This window comes from Pongo pygmaeus, chromosome 9 (assembly GCF_028885625.2).
Source record: "Pongo pygmaeus isolate AG05252 chromosome 9, NHGRI_mPonPyg2-v2.0_pri, whole genome shotgun sequence".
NCBI lineage: Eukaryota > Metazoa > Chordata > Mammalia > Primates > Hominidae > Pongo > Pongo pygmaeus.
The window spans coordinates 94,919,057-94,943,659 of NC_072382.2; the positions used below are offsets into that span (position 1 = coordinate 94,919,057).

At 47.1% G+C, this 24,603-nt stretch overlaps 1 protein-coding gene across 13 annotated transcripts in view; it reads right to left on the minus strand.

Annotated features, from left to right (window-relative positions):
• Nucleotides 1–864: 864 nt before the first annotated feature.
• Nucleotides 865–24,603, minus strand: part of SMCO4 (single-pass membrane protein with coiled-coil domains 4) — a 146,894-nt gene continuing 123,155 nt past the window's right edge. For 11 of the 13 annotated variants that reach the window (XR_010127618.1, XR_010127619.1, XR_010127617.1 and 8 more), the window contains 2 exons: nt 21,738–21,814; nt 865–1,666 (listed from right to left, as the gene is read on the minus strand). Coding sequence is in view for 6 of the 13 variants with exons in the window: in XM_054439312.2 (XP_054295287.1) it covers nt 1,407–1,586 (180 nt within the window). In the remaining 7 variants the exon portion in view is untranslated. Of the gene's footprint in view, nt 1,682–2,224; nt 2,399–21,737; nt 21,815–24,603 lie in introns of those variants that run through there. The other 2 variants (XM_063671327.1, XM_054439314.2) reach the window with 2 other exon arrangements.

Below are 24,603 nucleotides of genomic sequence, written 5' to 3' on the forward strand. Positions count from 1 at the left end.
GCTAGCAGCCTCTGAATTTGGCAAGTATTTCAGTGAATCTCTTTCCAGGGCCAACGGCCCTTGAGTGAGCATGAGGAGACACCGGGTCTCTCTGAGACCAACTCACAGAGCGGGGCCGCAGAGCTCTGTTAGCCTGCCGAGTCCAAGCTCTCCAGGCATCAGCCAGAGAAGTCCTTCCTTTCAATAGCTGCTTCATCTTCCTGAGAGACTCACTCCAAGAGGCCCCAAATCTCCACTAACAGCCTCTGCCATCCGTGAGCGAGTCGCGCAGCCACGGGGATTAGGAAAAGCGCTTCTCTCCCCACAAATCTCCATAATCAGCAATGACAGGAGAACACACATCCTCAGAACAGTAACCATGAATCTGACTTCCAAAAAGAGGCTGCTCCATCAGGAACCAGGACCGCATGAGCAGTGCTGTTAGAATAAAATGAGGCAACCATTCCAGCCAATTTGCATTGAAAACTCAGCTGGAATGCCAACAATTTGCATCCTTTCAGCTAAGAACAAAACCAAGCCTGACCTTTACTTTACTTCCAGGACCACTCTGTATTGCTGTTTGCACAAACATACCGAGTTAAAGTAGGAAAAACTAACTGGTGTAAAAAGCACCTGCGGTCACAGTCTAATTAGAACTCTCATTTTCTAAAGCAAGCCAATTAATACACCCTTTCTGTCCCACTCCATCTTAAAATTATCAGTCAAAAAGCATAATTTTACTCAGAAATGATGAGCAGAGGGAGTGCTGGGGAAGGTGGAGAGAGCCACAGGAGAAAGCGAAGGGGAGGGAAGAGGGGCAGACCCCCGTGGGCAGGGGGAGACCCACAGACAGCACCTCCTTTGCAAAACATGATAAGCATCCAGTTTAAGGCTATTATCTCCTTTATTCAAAAAATAAATATTTCACTTTGATTCAACATATTTCAAATCACATTAAGCACAGAGAAGAAACACAGTCCCTTTGGAGATTGTGAACACGTGTTGGAAAGAGGCATGATCCAAACAATGGGAATGAGGTGAGTGTGGATTCCAGCTGCTTCCTGACCCAGAGGCTCCGCCCCTCCTCAGATGGAGCTACTTATCGATTTTTAGGAGAGAAGAAGAAGCGCGCACGCACACACACACACACACACACACACACGCGCGCGCGCGCGCGCGCGCTTTGAAGTCTGAAAGGCACATGAAGTGGACCATAAGGTGTATGGCACATTCACCGATAAAACATCCCCTGTTCCCTCCTAAGAAAGCGGAGATACTTTAATCAAGTCAAAGACCAGAGAAGACAGGGTGCTCCTGCTTACAGCTCAGCAACATGAACATCTCTGAATATGAAAGCCATTTTTTGTTTGCGTCCCCCTCCCGCGCCTCCTCTCCCTGCCGATGGGGTCCACGGCTGGCTGCAGGGCTCACTCGGTGATGGTGGGGCGTGTGGCCACGTACACAAACACCACGATCAAGAGCACAACCACGGCCAGCGTGGGCAGCACCACTGTGGTGATCTGCTGCCGGGCCTCCTGCATGGCTTGCTTCCGCTCCTTCTTGTCCTTGGAGGTCTCCTTCTTGGGCTTCCCTTTGAGCTGCCGCATCTTTCCTAGAGGATGCTAGGAGGGTGTGTCCAGAGGGATTCCAGGAAGGGCCACACTCCTCTTGTCAAGGCTAGAACCTCCTGTAGAGAGAACAACTGTGATGGTCAAGAATAAAACAAGTGGAAGAAAAAATAAATCATAAAGGCAAATACACAACTAGGAAAAATATCTGCAACTTACATGACAAAGGGCTAAGAACAGAGGCCACACCAGGCTCTAAATTCTCTTGGGATCAGCGCTCTAAGTAGTGGGCACTGGATCACCAGTGTCCTGTTGAGAGGGGCCTCTGCTCCAGCACCAGCTGGACAAAGCCCTGGGTACCAGACAAATAATACTGTGTTCTGTACGTGCCATGAGGTGAAAGGATTGGGAAGCACCAACTACGCCGCCTCCACTCAGAGGAGCGGCTCTCCCTTTCATGGCTCTAGCTACTCGCTTTCCTGCTTTAAGTTCCATGATCTCCAAAGCCCATCTCCAGCATGGAACTGCAGGCAGCCTGCAGTCTCCAGACACGTAGCCCCCTTCCTGCCCAAGCCAGGCCAGCCTCATTAAGGCTGCAGAGAGCCCATGGGCATCAACTTCTCTCATCTCTTTGTTGGTTCCTTGGCCCATTCATCCAAACCTTCCCAAGCACCCACCGTGTGCCAAGCATTGCTCAAGATGCTGAGGATAGAGATGAAGGACTCAGTTGTGTCCCCACAGAGGTCACAGTCTAGGGGGCATGATGGAGACCCGGGTCACAATAACAATGAAGGGAGACGGCTGAGCCCACAGTCCTGCCACCCACTCAACCTGGGATTCTCCTGTTAATTCTGTAGCTCACGGAGGTGCCTAACAGGTGAAGTAGAACTTTCAGGGGCCTGAGGAATGAATACAAAGTTTGGATAACTACAGAGGAACATCTCTATAAAAGTCGGCTTCTTAGCTTTAAGCAGATGAAACAGACTTCAGCTGATTTAAATCGAGTTTACTTAAAGGCCTTTGGCATCTCACTGATTCCCAGAAAAGCCAAAGAACCAGGTTCAGAAAATGGGCAGGACATTATGCTGTGCTGCCATAACTGGAGCCCAACTCACACTCCCAGTGTGAGGATGCCAGAGCCTGCATCACCACCATCAGCACTGGACATGGGCACTGGAGCAGGAGGTGCCGAGCCACCATGACCACCCCCAAAAACTAGATGTGGCTGCTGGCACAGTCTCCAGATGAACTCACCACCCCTCAGCATTCTGCATCACTAGCTTCCATGCATGTGTGACCAGCCAAGCCCAGGCCCATATGCCCACAGCCTAGCCTTCCAATTTGTACAGCAGGAAGAGTACTTTCCAAACACAGTGAAGGAGTAGGGTTGGGTATCAGGGATATATCAAAGGCAGATGTCCATTACAATATTATGGGAGAGTAGCATGGAGTGAGGGGGTCTTGGAAGCAGAAGAGCACTGAATACCAATGTTCCTCTAGCAGAGGGACCTATGCTGTATACTGTCTGCCCTGTTTTGTCTCAGGGTAGTGGGTGGCCTGTCATCATCTTGAGGAGGAAGATGACATTTACACCTAAGTGACCGAGGTGGCAGAATGTGGACTCAGAGTTGGGAAAGGTCTTATTGATACCATCCTGTTTTTATGAGGGATCCTTAATCTCTTACCATTTCTCTCATTCCATTTAGACCCCAAAACCTTTTTTGTATTATTCAAAATCAGGCAGAGTTTCCTAAGGTATGAGATGACAAATATTATTGTGCTAGGATGGCATAATGCCAATCAAAAGCAAACACTAAGGTTCAGCAAATATTAAGGGAAGCACCATTTGGGCAAATGTATAATTTCCTTCATGAAATTAGGAACAGAGAGAGGGGAAAAAAAAAAAAAAAAAAAAAACCTGCTATTACTTTCTTAAGGCCTGAAAGGTATAGGAACCCCTGGCTTTACCAATTCTCCTTTTCAAGTCTTCCAAAGGACTTCCAGGCAGACTTGCCTTCAAATCCAGGACAAATCACTTACAGGCTAAATGGCTTTGAGCAAGTCACTTAACTCCACTAGGCTTCCATGCCATCATCTGAACAATGAGAACAGCTTGTCTTAAAGGATGACTGTGAGAATCTGGAAAACAAATGCATCTGTACGCAGAGCTCTGCCCGCCGCAGGGATGCAGTACAGGCAGGCTGAGACATCTCCACCCACACCCGTGGGTGGCCCAGGGACAGGTGCACTGAGCTCCTCTAAGCCTGACTGCAGCCTTGAGTGATGCCCACCTTCGCGGGACCGTGGCGAGGATGGAACAGGAAGCTGTATAACTAAGGGCTCAGCACAGAGCGGGCGCTGAATTTGTGCTAGCTGACATACCAACACCTGGAACGCACCCCAACGGCCCTGTGAGTCAGAGAGACAGACTTTATTATCCCCATCACAGAAGGGAGGAAACCAAGGAGCAAAGGGGAAAAATGTCTTGCCAATAGTCACCCAGTTTGTAAATACCCCATGGCTTCTAACAGAGCAATGGACAGCATTCCTGTTCAAAGCTGCAAACGGCAGCCCATTCTCTCCGACACGGCCTCAAAAAAATTGTTTAAAAAGAAACAAGCCATTAGCAGCACTCTGATTTGTGGCCATTTCCTTGTGGAGCTAATGGCCTGTCGGAGCCCGCTGTTCTCTCTCCCAAATTCCTCACAGGACTGGCAGGTGGCACCCCGGGCCTGGGGCTAGCCGTGCCCTGGCTGTCTGGCTAGCAGTGCCGGGCCTGACTTCCCTCCTGCACTTCTTGCTGCTGTCTGCATCCACCCACACAAGTTTAGTTGACATTCAAAGGCCCCAGCCTCCACAATGACCAGTTCTCAACATTTGTAAGATGCATTCAGAAGTTCCTGGAGGCATGGAAAAAAGCCTCAAGCTGCTGAGGCCGGGGCCGGTCTGGTCAGGATTTAAAGGGCAAACATGCCCGTCTGAATCCTGGGTACTTCATCAGGCTTCAGGAGGAGCAGTGTCTCTGCTCTCACTCACCTGTGAGCTGGGGCAGCAAGGGAAAGCATCTCTGAGATAACGACTGGGGAGGGGACCCTATGGTGAAAAGGGACCAGCCAGGAAAAAAGCTGGGAAGAGCACCAGGCAGAGTGCAGAGTGGCCTGAGCCAGGGAAGGCATAGGCACTGGGGAAGGGCGGACTCAAGAAGCGCATTGAGTGCTCCGTATGTGAGGATGCTTCTTAGACATTGTCATGGAAATAATATCAAGGAGGCAGTTGGATAAATGAGTCAGGAGCTGGGTCTGGGCTGAAGATCTGTATTTGGAAGTCATCAACTATTGGATTAAGAGAGATCATGTCCAAGGCAGGCAGAGAAAGGGTCCAGGACTGAGCCCTTTCACCCTGACAGCTACAGGGCAGGAAGGGGAAGAGCAAGCATGGGGTACTCAGAGAAGAGGAGTGAGGCAAAAGAGAACGTGCTGTCGTGGAGACCAAGACAGTCAAGAAGGTCAACTGTCAGAAGACAGAGGCACTTGTGCCAGAACATAAGCGAACGCACTGCTTCCTTCCTCGGGAATATTTGGCCAGGAAAAAACTGTCAGTGGCACGTGCTCAGTGCAGAGCTGGCTGACACTCTGCTGCAAGCCCCTCTGTCTTCCGGTAGCTTGTGATGACGGATCTGCATGCCAGCACGCCAAACAGCACCAGGGCAGAAAACTGCTTTGAAGTTCTGTGGGAAGAATGTGTGTGGCCAAAATGTTTTTTCTTTCTTTTTCTTTAAATAATAAGAGAAACTAGAGAATGATGTTTGAGGGGTCTAATAGAATGGGAGAAAACCCTGACACTGAAAAAAGAAGAGGTCTCTGTAGGAGCAAGACGAGAAGCCGAATGGACAGACCTGCCTTTGAGAGGCAAAGGACCCTTTGAACTCGACAAGAGGAGGGTAGGAAGATGGCACTGGGGGCGAGGGGTGGCTCCATACTGTGAGGGTTGGGGGACTAAAGGCTTCTGTTTTTTTTTTTCAATGAAATAGGAGAAGGTTTCAGCTTAAAGTCTGGGAAGTTGGGAGGCAGGCTCAGGGAAAGAGAAATCAAGAAGCAATCACTTTTGGAGGGTGGAAAGGCCACCACAGAGCACTGTCCATGCCCGCCTCCCTCTGGGCTGAGGACTGCCTCACCATGGCTCTGGGCCCAGGGGCTGCACTGGGCGGCCTCTAGGCCCAGGGACTGCACCAGGCGGCCTCCTGGGCCAGGGCTGGCTCAAGTACATCTGCTAGGACCTCTGAAATGTGGGCTTGCCTAAAGGAGAAGCTGGGCCAACTGGCCTCTACTTCAAGAATCTAAGAGACATGAAGGGACACTGAAGTTGGACAATCACACAGATGTAGTCACCAGGGAAGCCAGGCAGGAGAGAGGCCTGGGGGTGGAGGGAGCACTCCAGAGAGGCTGCAAGAGAAGCCTCCACTCTCCTCCTTCTAGTTGAGTCCCCTGTGAGGTTCCTGTCCTCAGGGTACTCCGACTTGTCTCTGTATGTGATGAACGCCTCTTTCAACTTCGGCTGGCTCCAAGGGGTCTCTGTCCCTTACCCTGGAAAGAGCTCTGCCTAAAATGACTGCTCCAGTTTCACAAGGAGCAATCCAAGGCCCTGCCACTGACACAAAAGAAAGGACTGGCAGAGTCAAAGGTCAAACCCACATCTGTGACTCTGAAGCCTGAACAGTCCCCACCTTCCTGGGTGCACCCCACTTATCTTCCCGCCCTTCACCCACTTTGTGCCCCCATCATGGTTCAGCAGTCCCTCGAAGAGAGAAACAAATGAAGCTCACACGCTCAGCCTGGCTTCTGCCCAGCAAGCAGCTCAGGCAGGATGGAAGCTGCAGCCTCCAGCTTCTCAAATGCCAGTGCCCCACGGCCTCTAGCTTCCCTAACCAGGAAAACGGAAACTTCACAAACGCCTGAGTTCTACTAATTCTAATGAAACTCCACCCGCTATGCTCCTATCCCCCACCAGCACACACCCACGGCAACCGGTCGGCATGGGGACACTCCAAATGGTCCCCAGTATGTGTGGGCAGGAGACCAGAGGCAGAGAGGAGGAAAGCAGGGACGCATTCTTCAGCACAGATCTGTTTATGATTTTTTTTCTGTGATTTTAACTTTCCCATCTTTTCCTACTTATGTGTATATAGATATGCATGTATGCACACATGCTAACTTCTTATATGCACTTTTCTCCGATTTGAAGATTATAATGTACGCAGAGTGTTAGATCCTATTAGGGAAAGGTAGGAACGCAGGTTCGAAATCGGGTTTGTGTCTTAGCTCTGCCTCATCTGGTTAAACGATCCTGGACAAGGTACTAAATCTCTCATGTCCCGACTCTCCTCCTCTGTAAAATGGGTGAGAAACCTTTTTTGTAGACATCAAAAAATTAGAAATAATGTATTATCTGAAGTATGTAGTGGATGAACAGGCCATACCAGAGGCTCAATAAACGGCACACAGTAACTTGCTGTCCAGCGAGGTCTGTCCCGTGGAGGTGTACATGAATCTGGGAAACACCAGGGAATTCTACTCTTTTTTTTGTACCATATGACCCATGGATGACAAAATCCCCCAGGTTTTCTCTTTTCCCTGAGGTACCAATTAGCTGTTGGGAAGGTCTGCTCAAAGGTTTGATGGCAGAAGGCTGGTTCAGGCTCTCAGGGGAAGGTCTAGGACAAGGAAGATCACTTTCAACTCTCATCACCCCAGACCTGCTAACCCTGTGCAGCCAATGCAGCAGCCACTGGCCATGTGTTGAACATCTGCAATATGGCTGTGGTCCAAAATCAGCTGTGCTGTGGTATAAAATACACACAAGATTTTGAAGGCTTAGTACCAAAAGAAAGAATGCCAAATAGCTCATTAAAAGTTATTTATGCTGATTACATGTTGAAATAATGTTTTGAATATACTGGGTTAAATAAAATCTATTATTAAAATCGATTTCACCTGTTTTCTTTTTTCTGTTTTAATGTGGCTACTAGTTTTAAATTCCATGAGTAGCTGGCATTATACTTTTACTGGACAGCTTGTCCCATGCAGTCAGGGGCTCACCCTGCCCTCCTGTAAGCTTTCCACATCATAGGTTCAGCCCACAAGGCTGAGAACTCCCTAAGCCTTCACAGCCCAGCCCCATTCACTCTTTCCAGCCTCACCACACCCAAATGACCCCCTATTACCATCACACCTGAGCCTCCCTGTGGGCTCTCACCTCCATGCCTTTGCTGATGGAACATCTCTGCTGGAATGCCCTTTTCCCTCGCACTGTCACCTGCCTGCGCAGTCTCTCATCTTTGGACAACCATCACACGTGGCCTTTGCCAGCTCCTCCACTCAGAAGCAACAGCTTCCTCCTCGGTGCTATCTCAGGACTTGGTTTATACCTTTACTGCAGCACTGACTGGCAGCTACTGCCTAGCTTGCTGGGCCTCTGACGTCTCCACTTCTCGGGGACTGCAAATGTGCCTTGCTGGTAATAATATTCTCCTGGGCTGGGATGATGCCTTTTATATAACAGGTGCTCAACAAACATCTGCTGGACTGAATATCAAAGCCGGAATATTTTAAGACAAGCAGTTCATCTTAGGCAACTAACCATTGAATTAGAATAGAAAATTCTGTAATAATAAACTAGCTAGCTGCCATTTATAAATACTTATTTCATTCCCACCACAATCATACAAGATGGTATTTTTACCCCCATTTAAATGATGAAACTGGGATTCAGTAAAGTACGCTGTTGTCCAACATCAAAGACTGCTGGGAACAAGCACAATCTCAACTCCACTATAAAACCTGCAATAAGTACTCGTTAAGTATGTAATGAATGACCAACTGAATGAGGATTTGAACTCAGACCTGATTCCAAAGCCCACCCATCCTGTGTGACCCCACAGTGCCTCTCAACCACCCCACAAATAAGAACAGCAGCTACTGCTTCTTGAATGTTCAATACCTATCAAGCGACTGCACTAAAGCCCTCCACAAACACGCAAGCCTCACAGCAGCCTTCATCCCCATTTTGCAGACAAGGGAACTGAGGCTTAGAGCAGGCCCCAGGTGGTTAGAAAGTCAATAGTGCAGCTGGGATTCCAATCAAGCTCTTTCTGGCTCAGAAACTGTGTTCCTCCCACTCCACGCAGCTGCTTCCAGGGAGGCCAGGCTATCCCCTACAAGGCATGTGGACCAATGGGACACACAGATCAAGAGTCCAAGCCTGGTTCCTGCTCGTCAGCTCTGGAAGCTGAGGTCACAGGGAGGGTTGTGAGAGGAACACAAGCCTTCTGGGTGTGTCTCACCACAGAAGGTAAAGTCTGTTGGCAGCAGGTAAAGTCTGTTGCTTACAATCAGGCTAGCCCTGATGCCTGGAAGGTGCCGCTACTCACTGACCGGGCAGTCATTCTGGGTTAAAAGATGCACCACATCCTGCTTGAGTTTTTAGTGTTGGCCAGGCTGCTCTGAAGCCTCCCAGGAAAAGTGCAACTCTCTCCACCCACCCCTACGCTGCCCAGGGCCAACAGCACGGAGGGAGCCAAGGATGTCACAGGCTATTGAAGGGGTGCCTGCCGGGAACAGTTTGACCAGACCTGGAGTCCAGGCTAAGTCCCTGTACACTAACACCCATTACATCCCACAGTACAACCCACGTGAGAACAGTAACCAGGCCCAGACATCCAACCACTAGACTATTCTCAATGCTGTTCTCCTTTTCTAAAGTGTCAAAGCTCTCCTGTCTTCAGAAAAAAAACAGTTTAAGGCGCTCCCTAAGAAGTGGCTGCATGTTTCTCCCACTTCAAAATCAGGAACACAAATGAATAAACAACACGAGAAGTGTATATATGGGGAAAGCGCCACCATCTCTTCTTGTAGCTGTGTCGTTATTACAACGTGAGGCATTAGAAGGGCCAAACTGCTCTATGCTTTATGCTATAAGCCCAGGGAAGCTGCCCTGGGTTCAGGGAGACATAAATTCTGCACTTGAGAGCAGCAGCTCTGCGGTTCATCAAGTGTGCTTGCTTCATTTTATGTCCCTGGTATTTAGCCATAATGGGCCTGTGATCACTTCACTCCAGTCTGCTGCAGAATGGGGGTAGGGAGCAGACAGGCTGCCAGGAGAATTGTGCAAGATGGGACTCTGGACACCCGCAAAGCACCTGCTGATAACGTAAGCGTCTGCCCCAGGAACATATACATGAACAAACAATGACAGCCACACAGGTGCCAGCTCCACTGCTCCCTGCTGCTGACAGGCCACAGGGGTCAGGAAAGCGCTTGACCTGAAGGCCAGGGGGTGTATGTGGGGAGGAGGGATCATAGCTACAGACAGATAAAAGATACACACACACTTCTCACACCAAGGGCAGAAAAAAGAAGAAAATGTTATTTGGCGGCAGTGGCAGCAGCATTGGCTACTCCCAAATAAAAATCCAGAAACACAAATGAATCTTTGAGTGGGTTGCCAAATGACAGAGACATGAAAGCTAGCGTTCTCAATAAATTAGATAAGTCATATTTTTTTGGCACACTTAGATTAATAAAGTGCTTTTCTGTGCATTATTCATTTCATCCTCGAAGTACCTGTGTTATGTATTATTGTCCTTAGTTAACAAGAAAAAGCAGCACACGGTAAGTTAAGTGCATGTCAGGGTTTCAGTCCCATCCTGGCAATTCTAGTGTCTGTGATCCTGGGCAAGTAACTTAACCTCTTAAGACCCTCAATTACTATATTGTCAAAGATAAAAGTATCTATCATTCAAATATTTTTTAAGCATACTGTGTATGTCAGGGGACAATGTTGAGGATGCAGCTATGAACAAAACAAGCAAAAATGTTGCCTTCAGGTAATGAAGCTGTCTTCATTCACAGGGAATGTGGACAGACAGACAACTAACAAATGGATAGAGCATGTGTCAGATGATGCTATGTGCTGCTGGAGGCGCACAGGCTGTAAATTTAGAGTAACTGATCAGGGAAGGCTTCATGAGAAAGTGACACTGGACCAGAGACTCAAAGGGACCTGTGCAGGGGGAAGATCTTCCAGGCAAGGCAGGACCCGTGCACAGACCCTCAGGCGGGGCATCCCCTGCACATCTGAGAAGCACGCAGGGGCCAGCAAGTCCAGAGAAAGCAAAGGGAGAACTGAGGGGTCAGACAGGGAGCAGCAGAGGGCAAGATGGGGCCACAGGAGGGTGCTGCTTACATTTTGAAAGAACTCTATATGGACAACCAACTGCAGCCGTGAAAGGGCTAAGGCAAGGAAATCAGTGAAGATGCTAATGAATTATTCAGGTAAAACCTGATGTTCCAGGATAGGGGTAGATGTGGTGCAAAGTGGTCTGATACTGAGTGCACTTTGAAGGCAGAGCCACACAATTTACAGAGATTGGAAATGGAGTGTGAAAAAAAGAAAACAGACTGAAGGTTCTCAGGCCTGCATAACTGGAGGAATGGCGTTGCCATTGAGGGAGGTGGGAAATTGCAACGGGGGTGTGAGGTGGGTGGGGAGAGCTGGAGTTTAACAATCTATCAGCCATCCCTAGTACAGGCATGAAAAGGCAGCTGGAGGCATGGGCCTGCAGTGCAGGGAGAATGGGCTGGAGACAGGACCCTGGGAGCTGTGGGCCCTTAAAGCCGGAAAGTGGAGTGTGCACAGAGTAGGGGACTGAGCCCTGGAGCAATCCAGAGTCTACACCTCGGGGGAGTTGAAGAGGAAGGAGGAAAAGACTGAAAAGGGAGTCAAGAAGAAAACCAGGAAGAAGATGGTGGCTTGGAAGGCAAATGAAGAAGGTGTCCTGAGGAAGGGGGAGCTGGCCATCTGGTCTGGCCACATGGAGGTCCTCCATGACTTGCAGAGCAGTTTTGGTGAAGAGGGGTCAGGGGCAAGATCAGAGTAAGTCTGGGGGAGGGTGACAGCAGGCAGACGGAAGGCGGTGAGGGCAACTCTTCTCCAGACTGCAGTAAACAAGAGCACAGGGAAGACTCGGAGGCAGTGCCAGCCTGAAATCCTAGTTCTGCCGTTTATTGGCCCTGCAACCTTGGGCAGCTTACTTAATCCTTCTGTGCCTCAGATGTCTCACCTGAAAAATGGGGCTAATAATTGGACCTAGAAAACTGATATACAGGAATAGTGACTGGTACATAGTAGGTATAATATAAGCATTAGCTGTCATCATCATCACAAGGAATAATGACAAAATAATTATGTATAAAAAATAATTCCTGGAAGAAGAGCATCTGCTTAGGAGGCAGGGAGAGGAGGGAGATGTTGGAAGTCTGAAGAGAGAGAAGCCACGAACAGCTGTCCAGGAGGTGATGACTGAATGGGAGGAGTGGCGTGACCTGCCACCAGCTCGGGGCCCACTGCAGTTGGGGGCCACACAGCTTGAAGCAGGAAAGTCAGGATGGCACCAACCGTGCAGGCGTAGGCACAGAAAAAGTAGGAGGTTCAATTTAACCAGGGATGGGATTTCATCAGGCCAGTACGACAAAGTAAGAGAAAGACAATGTGAGGATGACACGAGATTACAAAAGTCCCTGGCATAGGCCCTGAACCTGAAATCCAACCATTGTTCAAAGAGCTTAAGTCATGTGTCCAAGGAGCCCCCTCTCTCCACAGCTGTCCCTCAGCTGTCCCCCCACACCTCTCCCCGTCCATCCCCAATGCAGAGAGTTCAGGACCAGAAAATAATGCTAGACTCTCAACTCTGCTCTTTCAACTAAGCCACATCCCTCCCTTTCCAGTTGGAGGTGTTGTCACATCCCTCACATCAAGTTGTAATAAGGTGCCTCTCTTGTTTGTGAGAATACTTTCAGGCTCAGGGCAGTCTAGAGACCAAAGCAGCCCATGTAAGTGCAGGCTTGTCCTCAAAAGCTCCTTCCCAGAGCAGCAGCAAAGGAGGCTCCTCCTGCCTTGAGGAAAGGCTGCCTTTTAAGGACAGGCCCTAAGATCGCATGAAATCCTCTAGGTGCTCACAACCAACTTCTCTCACTGAAGGTGGAGTAAGGAAAAAGGAGGAAGCAGAGCTTTTGAACAGATCTTGTTATTTAACCCTGGCCAGCCAGGAAATGCTCTTCTTTACAGAGCAATCAGAGTTAAATTAATAGCCATCAGCAACCTGAAACACAGCAACAATGGTCTTTAACTAGTTGACCTGAAGCAAATTCAACCATTAAAAGGACAAAGATGATAACTAAATGAAAATTAAGTAACTTGAAATTCCTGTAAGAAGGCCCAAAACAATGGCTTTTGAAATGCTTATGATGTGCAGAAAGAATATAACAGCAGCACATGCAACACAAACTGAAATCAGAGTTTTAGAAAATATGTATGTTTATATACTCTGATATTTCATTTCATTAAAAAAATGCTGGTTGCGATCCACAAAAGAGATTTCACAATCAGTCAATGAGTTGAGACCTGTAGCTGAAGTCCATTGGACTAAGCTGACCTACCAGTCAAGGCTGCCTCTCGCAGACTTCATATATTTAATGGTTAAATCACAATGGTTAAATGGCCCAGGTGAGGTTGTGGAAACAGTAGCTCCAGAGGTCTGTATATTAAAAGCGCATAAATTACAGGCTGAAGAAGTGCCAGATTTAGCTGTGGCTCTAAAAGACAGAACCTAAACCAATGCGTAGAAATTATGGGGAGCCAGACTGAACTGCCTTTGGGCAGGGAACACTCTATCTCCCGGAGAAACCAAGCAGGGTCTGAAAGATGAATAGGATGCTGAAGAAGGGACTTCATCAGAAATCATATCAAAGAGATGGACCCAAGAGTTACTGAAGTCTCTTTCCATTCTGACAGTCTTCTCTACCTTGATGAATAGGTGGTTATAAGAATGAAATGCAAGCAATGTGTGTGAAAATGCTCAAATTACAAGCTCCTCTATATACCGTCATTCCTTAGATGGCAGTTCTTTATCCAAACCTGTAGGTTCCCTCGACTTCATTTGCTATTCAATTAGGTACTTTAAAACAGCAGGTACTAAAAGTAAGCATGGCTAATTCATCACTTCCTTAATGGCAGCTCAACTCCAAGGCAAGGCTGGGGAAGAACTCCTGAGAAAGCATGCAAGCCATCCAATGGTGTGCACTGGGTTTTGTTAAGGCAGTGCTTCTCCTAACTTGCCCATCTGAAATATGCAGAAGTAAATGAATGCCCATCCCTGGAGGCCATGTTAGGGCATGGCCAGGGTAAGAATAAAATTTCATTTGGCTCCTCTGTTATCTTAAGACATCAAGTGATCACATGAAACATCCGCCTTGTTGTTTACTTACAATGTGCACACACTGTGATAAAGCCTTCCGTGGCTCTCACTGATCCCTGACATCCCCATGCTGTTGGCTCTACTGCATCACAGGCTCCCACCTTAGAAGTGAGAAATGAGTTTTGAGATTATGTAACTTGCTCAGGACCACTAGGCAAGTAAGTGGTGAGACAGAGTCAAACCTAGGCAGTCTGGTTCCACAGCCTGCTCTTAACTACTAAGCGATACTGAATTCTCCTTTAACAAATATCAGTATTGGTTGTAAAATTTTAAAACGTTATTTCTCCCAAATCTTTGGGTTAAATGTGACCCTTGAGGAAGATGACCACACTGACCCTGATCCTTGGCCCCCATGCTGGCATGCTGGTGCACTGGAGCTAGAGAAACACAACTTCGCCAGAACTTGCCAGCCTGTCCCCATGTTTTTATGGCCAGGTGTGGGCTAACAGCCCCTTCTCTCCTAGACACGTAACAAGGCCCTCATGTTCTTTTAGGCATGAACTTCATCAACGATCAAGATGCACAAGCACCAGTTGTTTATAACATCTTTAAAATGAAAAATTCACCTCTCAGTTAAATTACAGAAAGTTAATTACAGAGCCTGGCTGATGGCAGACAAACGGAAAGAATGAGGGACTAACTGAATTTATCAAACAGGAACAACAGCACACATCAAAGGTTGTGCATCTGGGCCTTCCCCCAATAAAGAAGCTGGGGACTAGCCCCAGAGACAGGCGAGTAAGCTCCAGCATCTGTTCATTTATCCAGTTAACAGTTGCTGAGCACCAGTGTTGGCGACTAACCATGCACAGATTCATTCACTCACTCACCAATTCATTCTTTCAAACACTTCCTGAGCACCTACCGCGTGCCACATGCTGATTTACTGTTGTGAATATACAAACTGATTGACTGGTCCATCTGATCATTCATTGATTCACCAAATACAAGGCAGACTCGATGTGCTGGGTAATGTCCTGGTGACAGGACAGAATAATGAAAACAAAGTTCCTGGTCTCATGGAATTCACAGTCCAATTGAGGGAGATAAAAAAATAAACAAATAAAAGTGTAATATGTCAAGGAACAAAGTGCTATGAAGAAAGACAAAAGAGTGTAAGGTGACCAGGTGGGGGACGTGATTTAACACAGAGAGCATTACAAGGGACTGCCTCTGTGACTGGAGAGCAGAGGCCTGCAGGAAAGGCTGGAGCAAGCCCCAAGGAGACCTCAAAGAAGAGGGTGCCAGGGAAGGGCATGGAGGGCAAAGGCCACAAGGCAGGAGCAGCCTGAAGGTTTTAAGGGGTAGCAAGGGGCCAGGGGGACCAGAGCAGAACGAGCTGATGAACGATGAGCAAGGGGACTAGCCAAGGAGCTGAGACAGCCGGTCCAAAAGGGATTCTGCAAACACACTGTGCACGTCTCAATGCTTACCATGTGTGCTTCACTGCAGACCTTCGATTCCTGACAAAATTCAAATATTTTGCAAAAGAAAGGCAGTAAGCTAAGCTGCTATCAAATATTTACATAGTGGTGTGTCAATGTTCTCCAGGGTCTCCTAAGAGTCTATTTTAGGGTAGGAGAAAGGGAACGACCCCATCAGAAAATGAACTTGAGCTGCTGAAGTTGCATTTGTCACTAACAAAGTGACAAATATTTGATCTTTAATTTAAATGTCCTCCTTTTTGCTGAACCTTAAGCTGATTTACCAGTCAATGAGAATGGTTTCGGCAATGGCACAGAACAAGAAGGCTTTTGAGCACTGAAGACAAGGTTTATTGATCTTGCCATTGGCCCAACTGCAGACTGCACAGAAGCCTCCAGGTCAGCAAGGGTCAGACCAGCTCCAGTCTTAGGTCCACTCAGGCCACCGTGGGTCCACTGTTAACTAAGGCAAGCCTGGGCACCAGAACAGAGGAGAGCTCCCCCAGTCACCTTCTACTCCACCTTCCCCATGCTGCCCCCACCTGCTCCTGGTTAATAGCTTACCAAGGGCTGCTCATTCTCCTCTGTGTTGACTCTAGAATCTGTATCACACCCCACCCCCAAATAAAATAGAGGCTGCAGACACTGCACGCATACCCATGCCTGTATGTTCTCCCTGCCATCACCGAGTCCTCAGCATCTCCACCCAGATGCCTCCCTTCCTCCAGCCTCCTGATTCCTCAATTTCCAGGGAATGATTTCACAGAAACCCATGTCTGATCTTAGTCCTCTAACTAGAATGTGTTCATGGGTTCCCCACTGTCAACAAAACAGGGTGCAGATAGGACCTGGCTTTCAACGCCTCTGTGCTGAGCCCAACCCTGACCTCTGACAGCACATCATGCACGGCTGTTCTGTCTGCACATAGTGGGAGAACAAGCCAAACTCTTGCCCACTTCCAAGCCTCCTCATCTTGGCCTTCTTTATGTACTTGCTGGATGATACAAGACTGTCCCTCTCGCCAATGCTACCCAAGCCAGAAGTTTGGGGATCTCCTAGACACCACCCCTCTCTGTCATTCCCTACATCAGATTGTTCTCTCTTATCCTAAACATCTCTCAAACATACCCCTCTCTCCTTCCCCACAGCCCTCATCTTTATTGATGAGGAAATTGTGATAGCCTCCTCCACTGTTTCTCTGCCTTCACCTTACTGTTTTCTCAAGCCTTACGTAATGCAAACACTCCTAAGTCCTTTCGAAACCACTGTCCATGGAGGCAAGGCAAGGGATGCCACCCTTGCTCATCTCACATATTTTCCCTTTAGCAGGAAAAAATAACATGGTAGTAACACTGAAGAATCACCAGAGAAGCAAATGTGGGAGACAGAGACATCTTCTGCAAAGGGATATAGATGATGCATCTAAACTTCATACCTGTTTTAAAGTCTAGTTATCGTAAACTTTGAAGCCAAAACACATTCCTAGCATAAATATGCATCACTTCATAGTGCAGGGTTAACAACCAACCAAATCATGTTAACCAAATAACAAGCAAGCCAAGTTAACAGTATAATTAGACCTCTAGATTCCCAGCAACTTTTAGTTGCTGTCACAAAAATTCAAGACCTCACTGACGCTGCACTGTCACAGTGCCATTTCCAAACCAGCAGGAATCCAACTGCCTGTGTCCATGCTCAGCAGGCACCTGGAATGCACCACTGCTGAGCATGGCAACCCAGGGGTGTACAATCATCCAGAAACTCCAGCAGGGTACTAACTTAACACCAATCACATGTCAGTCACTTAGCAACATCCAGTCTACAGTCATACCTAAAATGTGCAAGTCTGTGGAATTTTAAGTCTCATACCCATTAGAACTAATAAAAGGACTTGCATATCTGAATCAGATCACTGACTTTCAGGAGAAGTCTTAGTACAGACCATGCCTACAGAATCCCTATTGTAAAAGACAAACCCGATCCAGTAACTCCCTAGTATTTAATTCTACAGTGGCATTCCACTGCCTTTAGAATAAAATCCAAATCTCTTGCCTAACCTGGTCCCCAAGGAAGGACCTGCATGATCTGGCTCCTGCCTACCTTTTGCACTCAACTCCCACCCCACCATGCCCTCCACCGCAGCAGCAACCCTCCTTGGGGTTCTCTGGCATGCCACGCCCTTGCTGACCTCCCAGGCCTTTATCCATGCAGCTGTCTGAAATGCCCTTTGCACCCCTATTCTCCCAAGCATTCCTTCTGCTTGGCAAAAAAGTAACAAGCAGTTGGTACTTGGCATCTCTTTCAAGACCCATCTCAAGGGTCACATGACTTTCCACTCCCCAGAGTGAGTGAGGTGCCATCTCTGTGTTCCCATGACTCTGGGTAATAAACTCTATCACAACGCTCATCACACTATTAAAATCACCTTTGCTGGTATTCCCGCTACAATCTTTGCTATAACTCATCAGGCCACAGTGTACCAAACATCCAGCTGGAGTTTCAGTATTACCATTAATTACCTTGGGGAAGGCCTGAGAATGGAGAGTATCATGCCTAAGATGAAATTCAGGTACGTGCTTTTCAGATGTGTGTACGGCAGCACACGCACACACACACACACAGGAGTAAAGCTCAAGCCTAAGGAAAACAAATTGGCTTCAAGATAGCAGAAACATATTTAAAAAGGAAAGCTGTATGCTAATATTTAGCTTTCTTTTTCCCTTGTATAATGGAATGCCAGTCTTTTCTTATACCAACCCAGAACCAAGTTTCATTCAAGATTTCCTGAGCTAAAATGCTGTTGCATATTTTTACGTCAAAATATGTGGGTCGGGGGTGGGGAGGTTGCTTGGGGAGTAGCAAGGAGTATTGCAGTTTCAGTTGATTACTTATTGGCTATTAACTTATTAAGGTTCCAAATGAAATAGTGGTCCACCTCTGTGTTCTAGGAGTTGTTATTCTGGTGTTTGGAGGAACAAATCACTCCTTGTTCCATTTCCCAGAACACAATATTCATTCTAAGTACACCTTTGAGAGCCTGAGTTATTTTATTGCATTTGGAAAACTGAAGTCACTGCAATCTTCCAAGGAAATCAAGAGTGAAGGGGAGAATGTCTCACAAGCTACAACAACATGGTGCCAACAATGCTGTGCCTCAGTAGCCAGGCCTGGGGCCCAGACAGTGCAGTCCACTCCATGGGCTGCACTGGGCTTATGTTTCATCAAGTGCAGGATGAGGTCACCAACAGGTTTCAAGCAAGGGAATGAAATGATTTGACAAGAATTTTTAAAGATTGCTCTGGGTCCAAAGTGATGAGAGGAATAGAAGAAAAGGGGAAGCAGGCAGGGCAGCCAGTTAAAAGGCCTTGGCAGTCACCTGGCAAAGGATGATGTTGGCTTGGACTTGGGGGTGGATATGGGAAGGCCATGGATGAACTCAAGATCTACTTTAGGAGAGGCATCACTAGGATTTGGTGATTTGGAGGAGGAAAAAGATGAGTATTAACAGATGAAGTCCCAGTTTCTGGCTTGACAAAGTGAGTTAACAACTATGCACCTTAATAAGATGGGGGAAGGGAGGAGGCCTAGAAAGGGACTATGGTAGAAGCAGACCAAGAGTTAAAATCTGGACACAGTCAGCTTGAGGTGCCCATGAGATACTAAGTTTGCTAACTGCCATAAAGGGTGTAAGAATGCTACAGAACACAGAGGAGTCCTGGGGCCAGCCTCAGAGGCGACCCCTGTCCATCCTCTCATGGTGTCGGAGGTCCTGCCACTGTGCCAATTCAAGGTGGCCACAACCACTGAGGAGCACCTGGGACCCCTACTCAGCCAGGACACACGCGGGTAGCCTCTATGAGGATCTTCACTAATGCAGATCCAGCTTTGGGGTTAAGAAAACAATAACCTTAACAGTAAAATGTTGCTTGCATCATGCCACAACTGGAAGTAAAATGTGAAGCCTGATGTTTCCTTCGTTACAAGCATCACAATAGGCTTGCAGATATCTCGATACTGATGTTTCAGATTCCCAGTAAAAGGGTGCTGGTATCTGGTCTTGGGCCCCAACGCTTACACTATGGGGAGTACCAACCTGTTTGGGGGATTCCAGGTTAGAATTTCCCATAGGAAAATGTTAATCTAAGAGAGTATCAGAGGAAGGTCTCTCAACATAAAAAGACCAGAGATGGTGGCCTGTTTTAGGAAAACAACAATTCACTGAAATCACATCCTGCTTTTAAGTTAATAGCCCCCCTTCTAGAATAGAAGCTGGTTTTTTATTATGATGGTTCTATTTTCCCATTTCCCCATCAAAGGACAAATCAAAATGTCACTTGACAATCCACTCTTTCATTAAAAGTTGAGCGATTTTTTAAAAATCACAGTTAACTAAACAATTCCACATGGCAATAGAGCACTGTGCTCTGCTGCCTTGACTGATAGAAACCATTTGCAATGATTTAAAAGAGAAGGAAGTGAAAGAACATCATCAGATACAGCTGAATTAAGCTGATCAAACCCGTTAGTGTCTTCCAGTTTACCCAGAGTAAGACAATGCAGCATTCATGTAAGCTAATTAAATTTCTTGTATTTAAATTAGCCTTAACAAAAACAAAACTTTCAAGACTGACTGGAAGGTCTCAGGAGGAACATATCTGCTTTTTCAAGAAAGCTGCCTGGCTGAGGGTGGAGGGAGCACCAGGGTCAGACTCTCAACAGAAGGTCAAGACTCCCCTCCCTCAAAGGAACACTGATGGTAGGGAAGAGGGAAGAGACAGTTCCGTGACACTGTTAGTTTGCCATGGCTTCCAAAGTGGGGGACCAAGATCAGATGGGGGGAAAACTGAACCCCATTCACATCAGTTCATGATGTTATGCAAGACATTGAACTTCTGAGCTTATTTCCCAACTTTGAATATGAGAAGTTACCACTTGCCTCTGCCTGCTTCCCAGGACTGGTGGGAGAAGAAAATCTGCCGATGTGTGTCAAAGCACCTTGCAAAAGAGAAAGCACTCTACAAATGTGAGAGACAATTGCTGGTTACTGTTAGGCAGAAAGGGCTGAGTCAAGTCTTCCAAGATGATGGTGACCAACTAAACTGATTTTCTTTTTTTTGAGAACTGTCAATTGATTATTTATTTTGTATAAAAGTTACATTGAAAGAAGAGGTTGAAAAGTCAAGTATACTAGATTTGCACACACTTGCGAAGTCTCACAGGATTCAACCACTTTGATAATTTCTTAATTGATAACAGGATATACATATTAAAAGCCTCACACTGAAGCCCAATACACATGTCAAACCCAGACAACAATGTGCAAATGAACATGCAAAACAATCTCTGGAAATTTGTATCTCTGGGAACACCCACAATCTATGCTTTGTCCCTCTGGCTATGATGCATAAACTCATAAAATTAATAAGAAACTTTTCTGGGATCTTTAGCAGTTACAGTAAACAGTTTGAGAAAAGGAACCTGCTGACTTGTTCATTTAAAGGACAAAGGTTGGGGGCAGGGAGGTGGGTTAAGACACAAAGTCACTGAGTGAAGCAGTCGAGAGCATGGCACAGATGGAGAAGGTGATCCACCTGTGCAGCAGATAGGAGGGGCCACAACCACAGCGAGACCTAAAGGCCCCCACATGCAACCCCCACTCACACCCACCACAAGCGGAGAAGGGGGCTGGGGAGCCGTGCTCCGGTGACCACCGGCATCCAGCTCTGCCTGTCACCTCCCTCCCGACTTCTGGATTCCTGCTCTTAACATGGGCCCAAAATCAAATGTGAAAAAAAAGAATCAGATACAAAAGCTTTGCTATTAGCTTCATTTCACCAATAGCCAAAGGACACCTGGAGAAGATCAGGAATTTCGGATGAATGCTCAAAGATCATAATGTATTTAAGAATGATTTCTAGTACAGGCCCAGTAAGGGAGGCATGGTGGGGGTACAATGTGGGTCCACACAGGAGCAGGCCGCTTGTGGAGAGGCTCCTTCATGAGTCATTCGAGAAACATTTATGGAGTACCGACTATGTCCCAGGCACAATTCAGATGCACCCTTGAGCAGCTTACTGGGGAAAACACAAAAACAGGCAACGAGAATAAAGTGTGGAAGTAAGTACTATGATGGGGGGTGTGTCACGGACCTCTACCCGACTGGCCAAGAGAGGAAGGGTGAGACCATCAGGGGAAGGGCAAACGAGAACACAAACATCACAGGAAGGAGAAAGTGTCGTGGGGGTTCAACAGCAGGAGAAATCACCCCCAGCCTGGAGGAGATCCTCCACAAAGGACAAAGGTGGCATTTGATAAAGATCTTGAGGGATGAAGAGGAACTTGGCCAGGCAGAGAGAAGGGGTAAAATATTACACACAAAACTAGGCATATGAGAGTAATGACAGGGACAGTAACCTCTCCCCAGACAATGAGTTTCCCTTATAAGAGAATGTTTACCTTTTCTTCAACTTCAAGAATCGTTGATTGAGTAATTTCAGCAAACTGATTTCCAGTACAGGTGACTTGAGTTATTCCTGTTGAGAAATTAGAAGAAAGGGTATAATAGGTGCTGGGGAGGTATCCCTCCACAGACTCCTTTTTTGGGACCCCCTCAGCCCATGCTGAGAGGGCAGTCACAGGGTTCCCCTCTCCCAACTGGCTTAGGGATAGACACTTGTCACTGCCCTGCTCCAGAAGGGCAGACAGACAGATACACTGGCACATGTGTGCATGTGCGCGATGGACAGGACCACGCAGCCCCTGCGTGGAGTTAGAGGGGCCTTCCCACTCCTGTGCCCAGCAGGCAGTCAAGCTTTGCTTCCTGTATTCCTGGGATTTCTACAACAAACTCGCTGCTAACTTAAGCTTCCATGAGACGATGGCTGTTCCCTGCAATCAAAAATCACTGATTTAAAAATGAAGGATACAGGTTTGGGACTAGAAAAAGAAACGAACATGGAAGGTGAAGGAACGGAGGCTTTTAAACCAAAGCCTTGGGAAAAATAAAAGATGATGAGAAAGTGACCCAGGCATCCGAACTACTGTCCCATAACATCAGAGGGGAAAGAGATGTGTGAGAGCCACAAAGGACAGCCAACAAATTAACTCAAAACCTCAGTGGCATTAAATATTAAGTTGGAAGCCCAGATACTGGGGGAAAGGAGCTTTTAGTATGGGTATTACCCATAAAGCAAAATAAATAAGAGTTCCACTGAAAGTAACAAGGTGGGAGACTCCAAAAAGTGTCCATAACAAGCAAGACATAATTGAGTAATGGTACAATGCCTATCATTACTAAAATACGTAAAGATAAATCTTGGTTTACTGTGATTTTTGTTTCCTTTCAAACAAACATTTCATTTCAAGTATGGTGGGTCAGCAATCAGTGTTGAATTCAGCTGGGCTTTTTCTTCTAGTCTTGCCTGGCTTATGTATGTGGCTATAGGCATCCGGTTGCTCCACTGGGCCAGATGGTCTCAGATGACTTTGTTCATGTTAGTGGTTGGTACTGGCTGCTGTACTGCCTTTATATTCTCTTGCAGTAAATGTAAACAGTTGTTGTGTTTTTTATCCCCCCAAGAGCTTCACAGATGTATGCCCAACCTCTATCCTCGCCATATTTTTCCATTAGTTCCTGAGTTGGGCACTCACGAACTTACCTACTGTGGGGATTTAAGAACCTAATGTCTTGTAGCCTCTTCTACTAGGGAGCACTGATTTTGGTGAAGTCCAGAGATTAACGTATGTAAAAGGGAGGGATGGGACGCAGAACTGGAAAGGGGAAGGGAGTTGGTTATTCAGGAGTCATGAATGCCAAGTAAAGGAGTTTGGACTTTATCAAAGCAGCCTGTAGTCTAGTCCCCATTCTCTAAGAGATAATTGCCATTCTGAAAATACGGAAAGTTAAAATTGGGCTCCAGAGGAAAAATATGACCTGAGTTAGAGGGTCTATAAAGAATGAAGCAGTCAGCTGGAAATTAAGTCATCAGCAAGCCGTGACCTGTACCCTTGACAGGGTTCTTTGCCTGCTGCTGTTGGCTCAGTAGCTGCAGCAAAGGCTCTACCAGTTTGCCCTAGTTTCTAGGCCTTCTGAGCAGCTTGTTGCTCCAGGGGCTCACTGGAGCATCAGATTTCACCGAACAGGGTACAGAACAGCAACAGGGACACCAGCCGGCCTCCGAAGGGCAACTCTGCTATCTGCTCTCCCCAGATCTGGCCCTGTCTAAATATTCCAAGGAGCAGAGGCACCTGCTGCTCGTCCCAGACCTACAGCACTTCCTCTCACTGGACCTCAGTTTATTCATTCATAAAATGATGGAGACTAGATCAGTGGTACTCAACAGGAGTTCTGCAAACCAGTGCCAACTCTGCTGCTGGGTTATGACCAGACAAATACAGAAATTGGGAGTAAGCGCTCAGAAGCTTTTCTAGCAATATGATATTGCTACAGAGCCAAGCACATAAACAGCGGAAGTGTCTTGAACAGTGCACAGACTAGTATATGAGTTTCCTGAGGCTGCCATAATTATCACTGGATGGCTTAAAACAAGAAATGTATTAGTTCTGAATGTCAGAAGTCTGAAATGAAGGAACAGGCAATGCCATGCTCCCTCTAGAAGCTGTAGGCGAGAACTCATTTGTTGCCACTTCCAGCTTCTGGTGGCTTGGCATTCCCTGGCTTGTGGCCACATCATTCCGACCTCTGCCTCCATCTTGACAGACGCCTTCTCCTCTTGGCACACTGCCTTCTCTTCTGTGTCAAATCTCCCTCTGCTTCTCTCTTATAAGAATATCTGTGATGGCACTTTGGGCCTACCAAATAATCCAGGATGATCTCATCTCAAGATTCTTACTTAGTCACATCTGCAAAGCCCCTTTTTCCAATTAAGGTAACATTTATAGGTTCCAGGGGTGTTCTAATCTAAGCACATCTTTGGCGCCACCATTTAGCCAACTACAGCAGGTTTGGATATTGCTGAATTCATGCGTAACCTGCTGCACATGGTGTATACTGTACCTTTCCACTGGGGAAACACAGCCACCCTGTTTCTAAATAGCCTGAACAGCAATAGACCAGATGACGTCAAATGTAGCAGGTTCCCTTGAGCACACACACTCGGAACCCCTGCTATGCCTCTCTATAGCCCAGAGGCCTGGGCTGCACAGGACCAGACTGCAATGGGCACCACCAAGAAAGGAGAGCAGGCTAGCAAGTGACCCGGGGGGACAAAGTGCAGATGCAAACTGTTCCCTTAGCCTTTCCCACGGCTGATCTCCCAGATAATCTGGCAGGCAATGCAGGAGCTACCCCTTCCCCACCCCA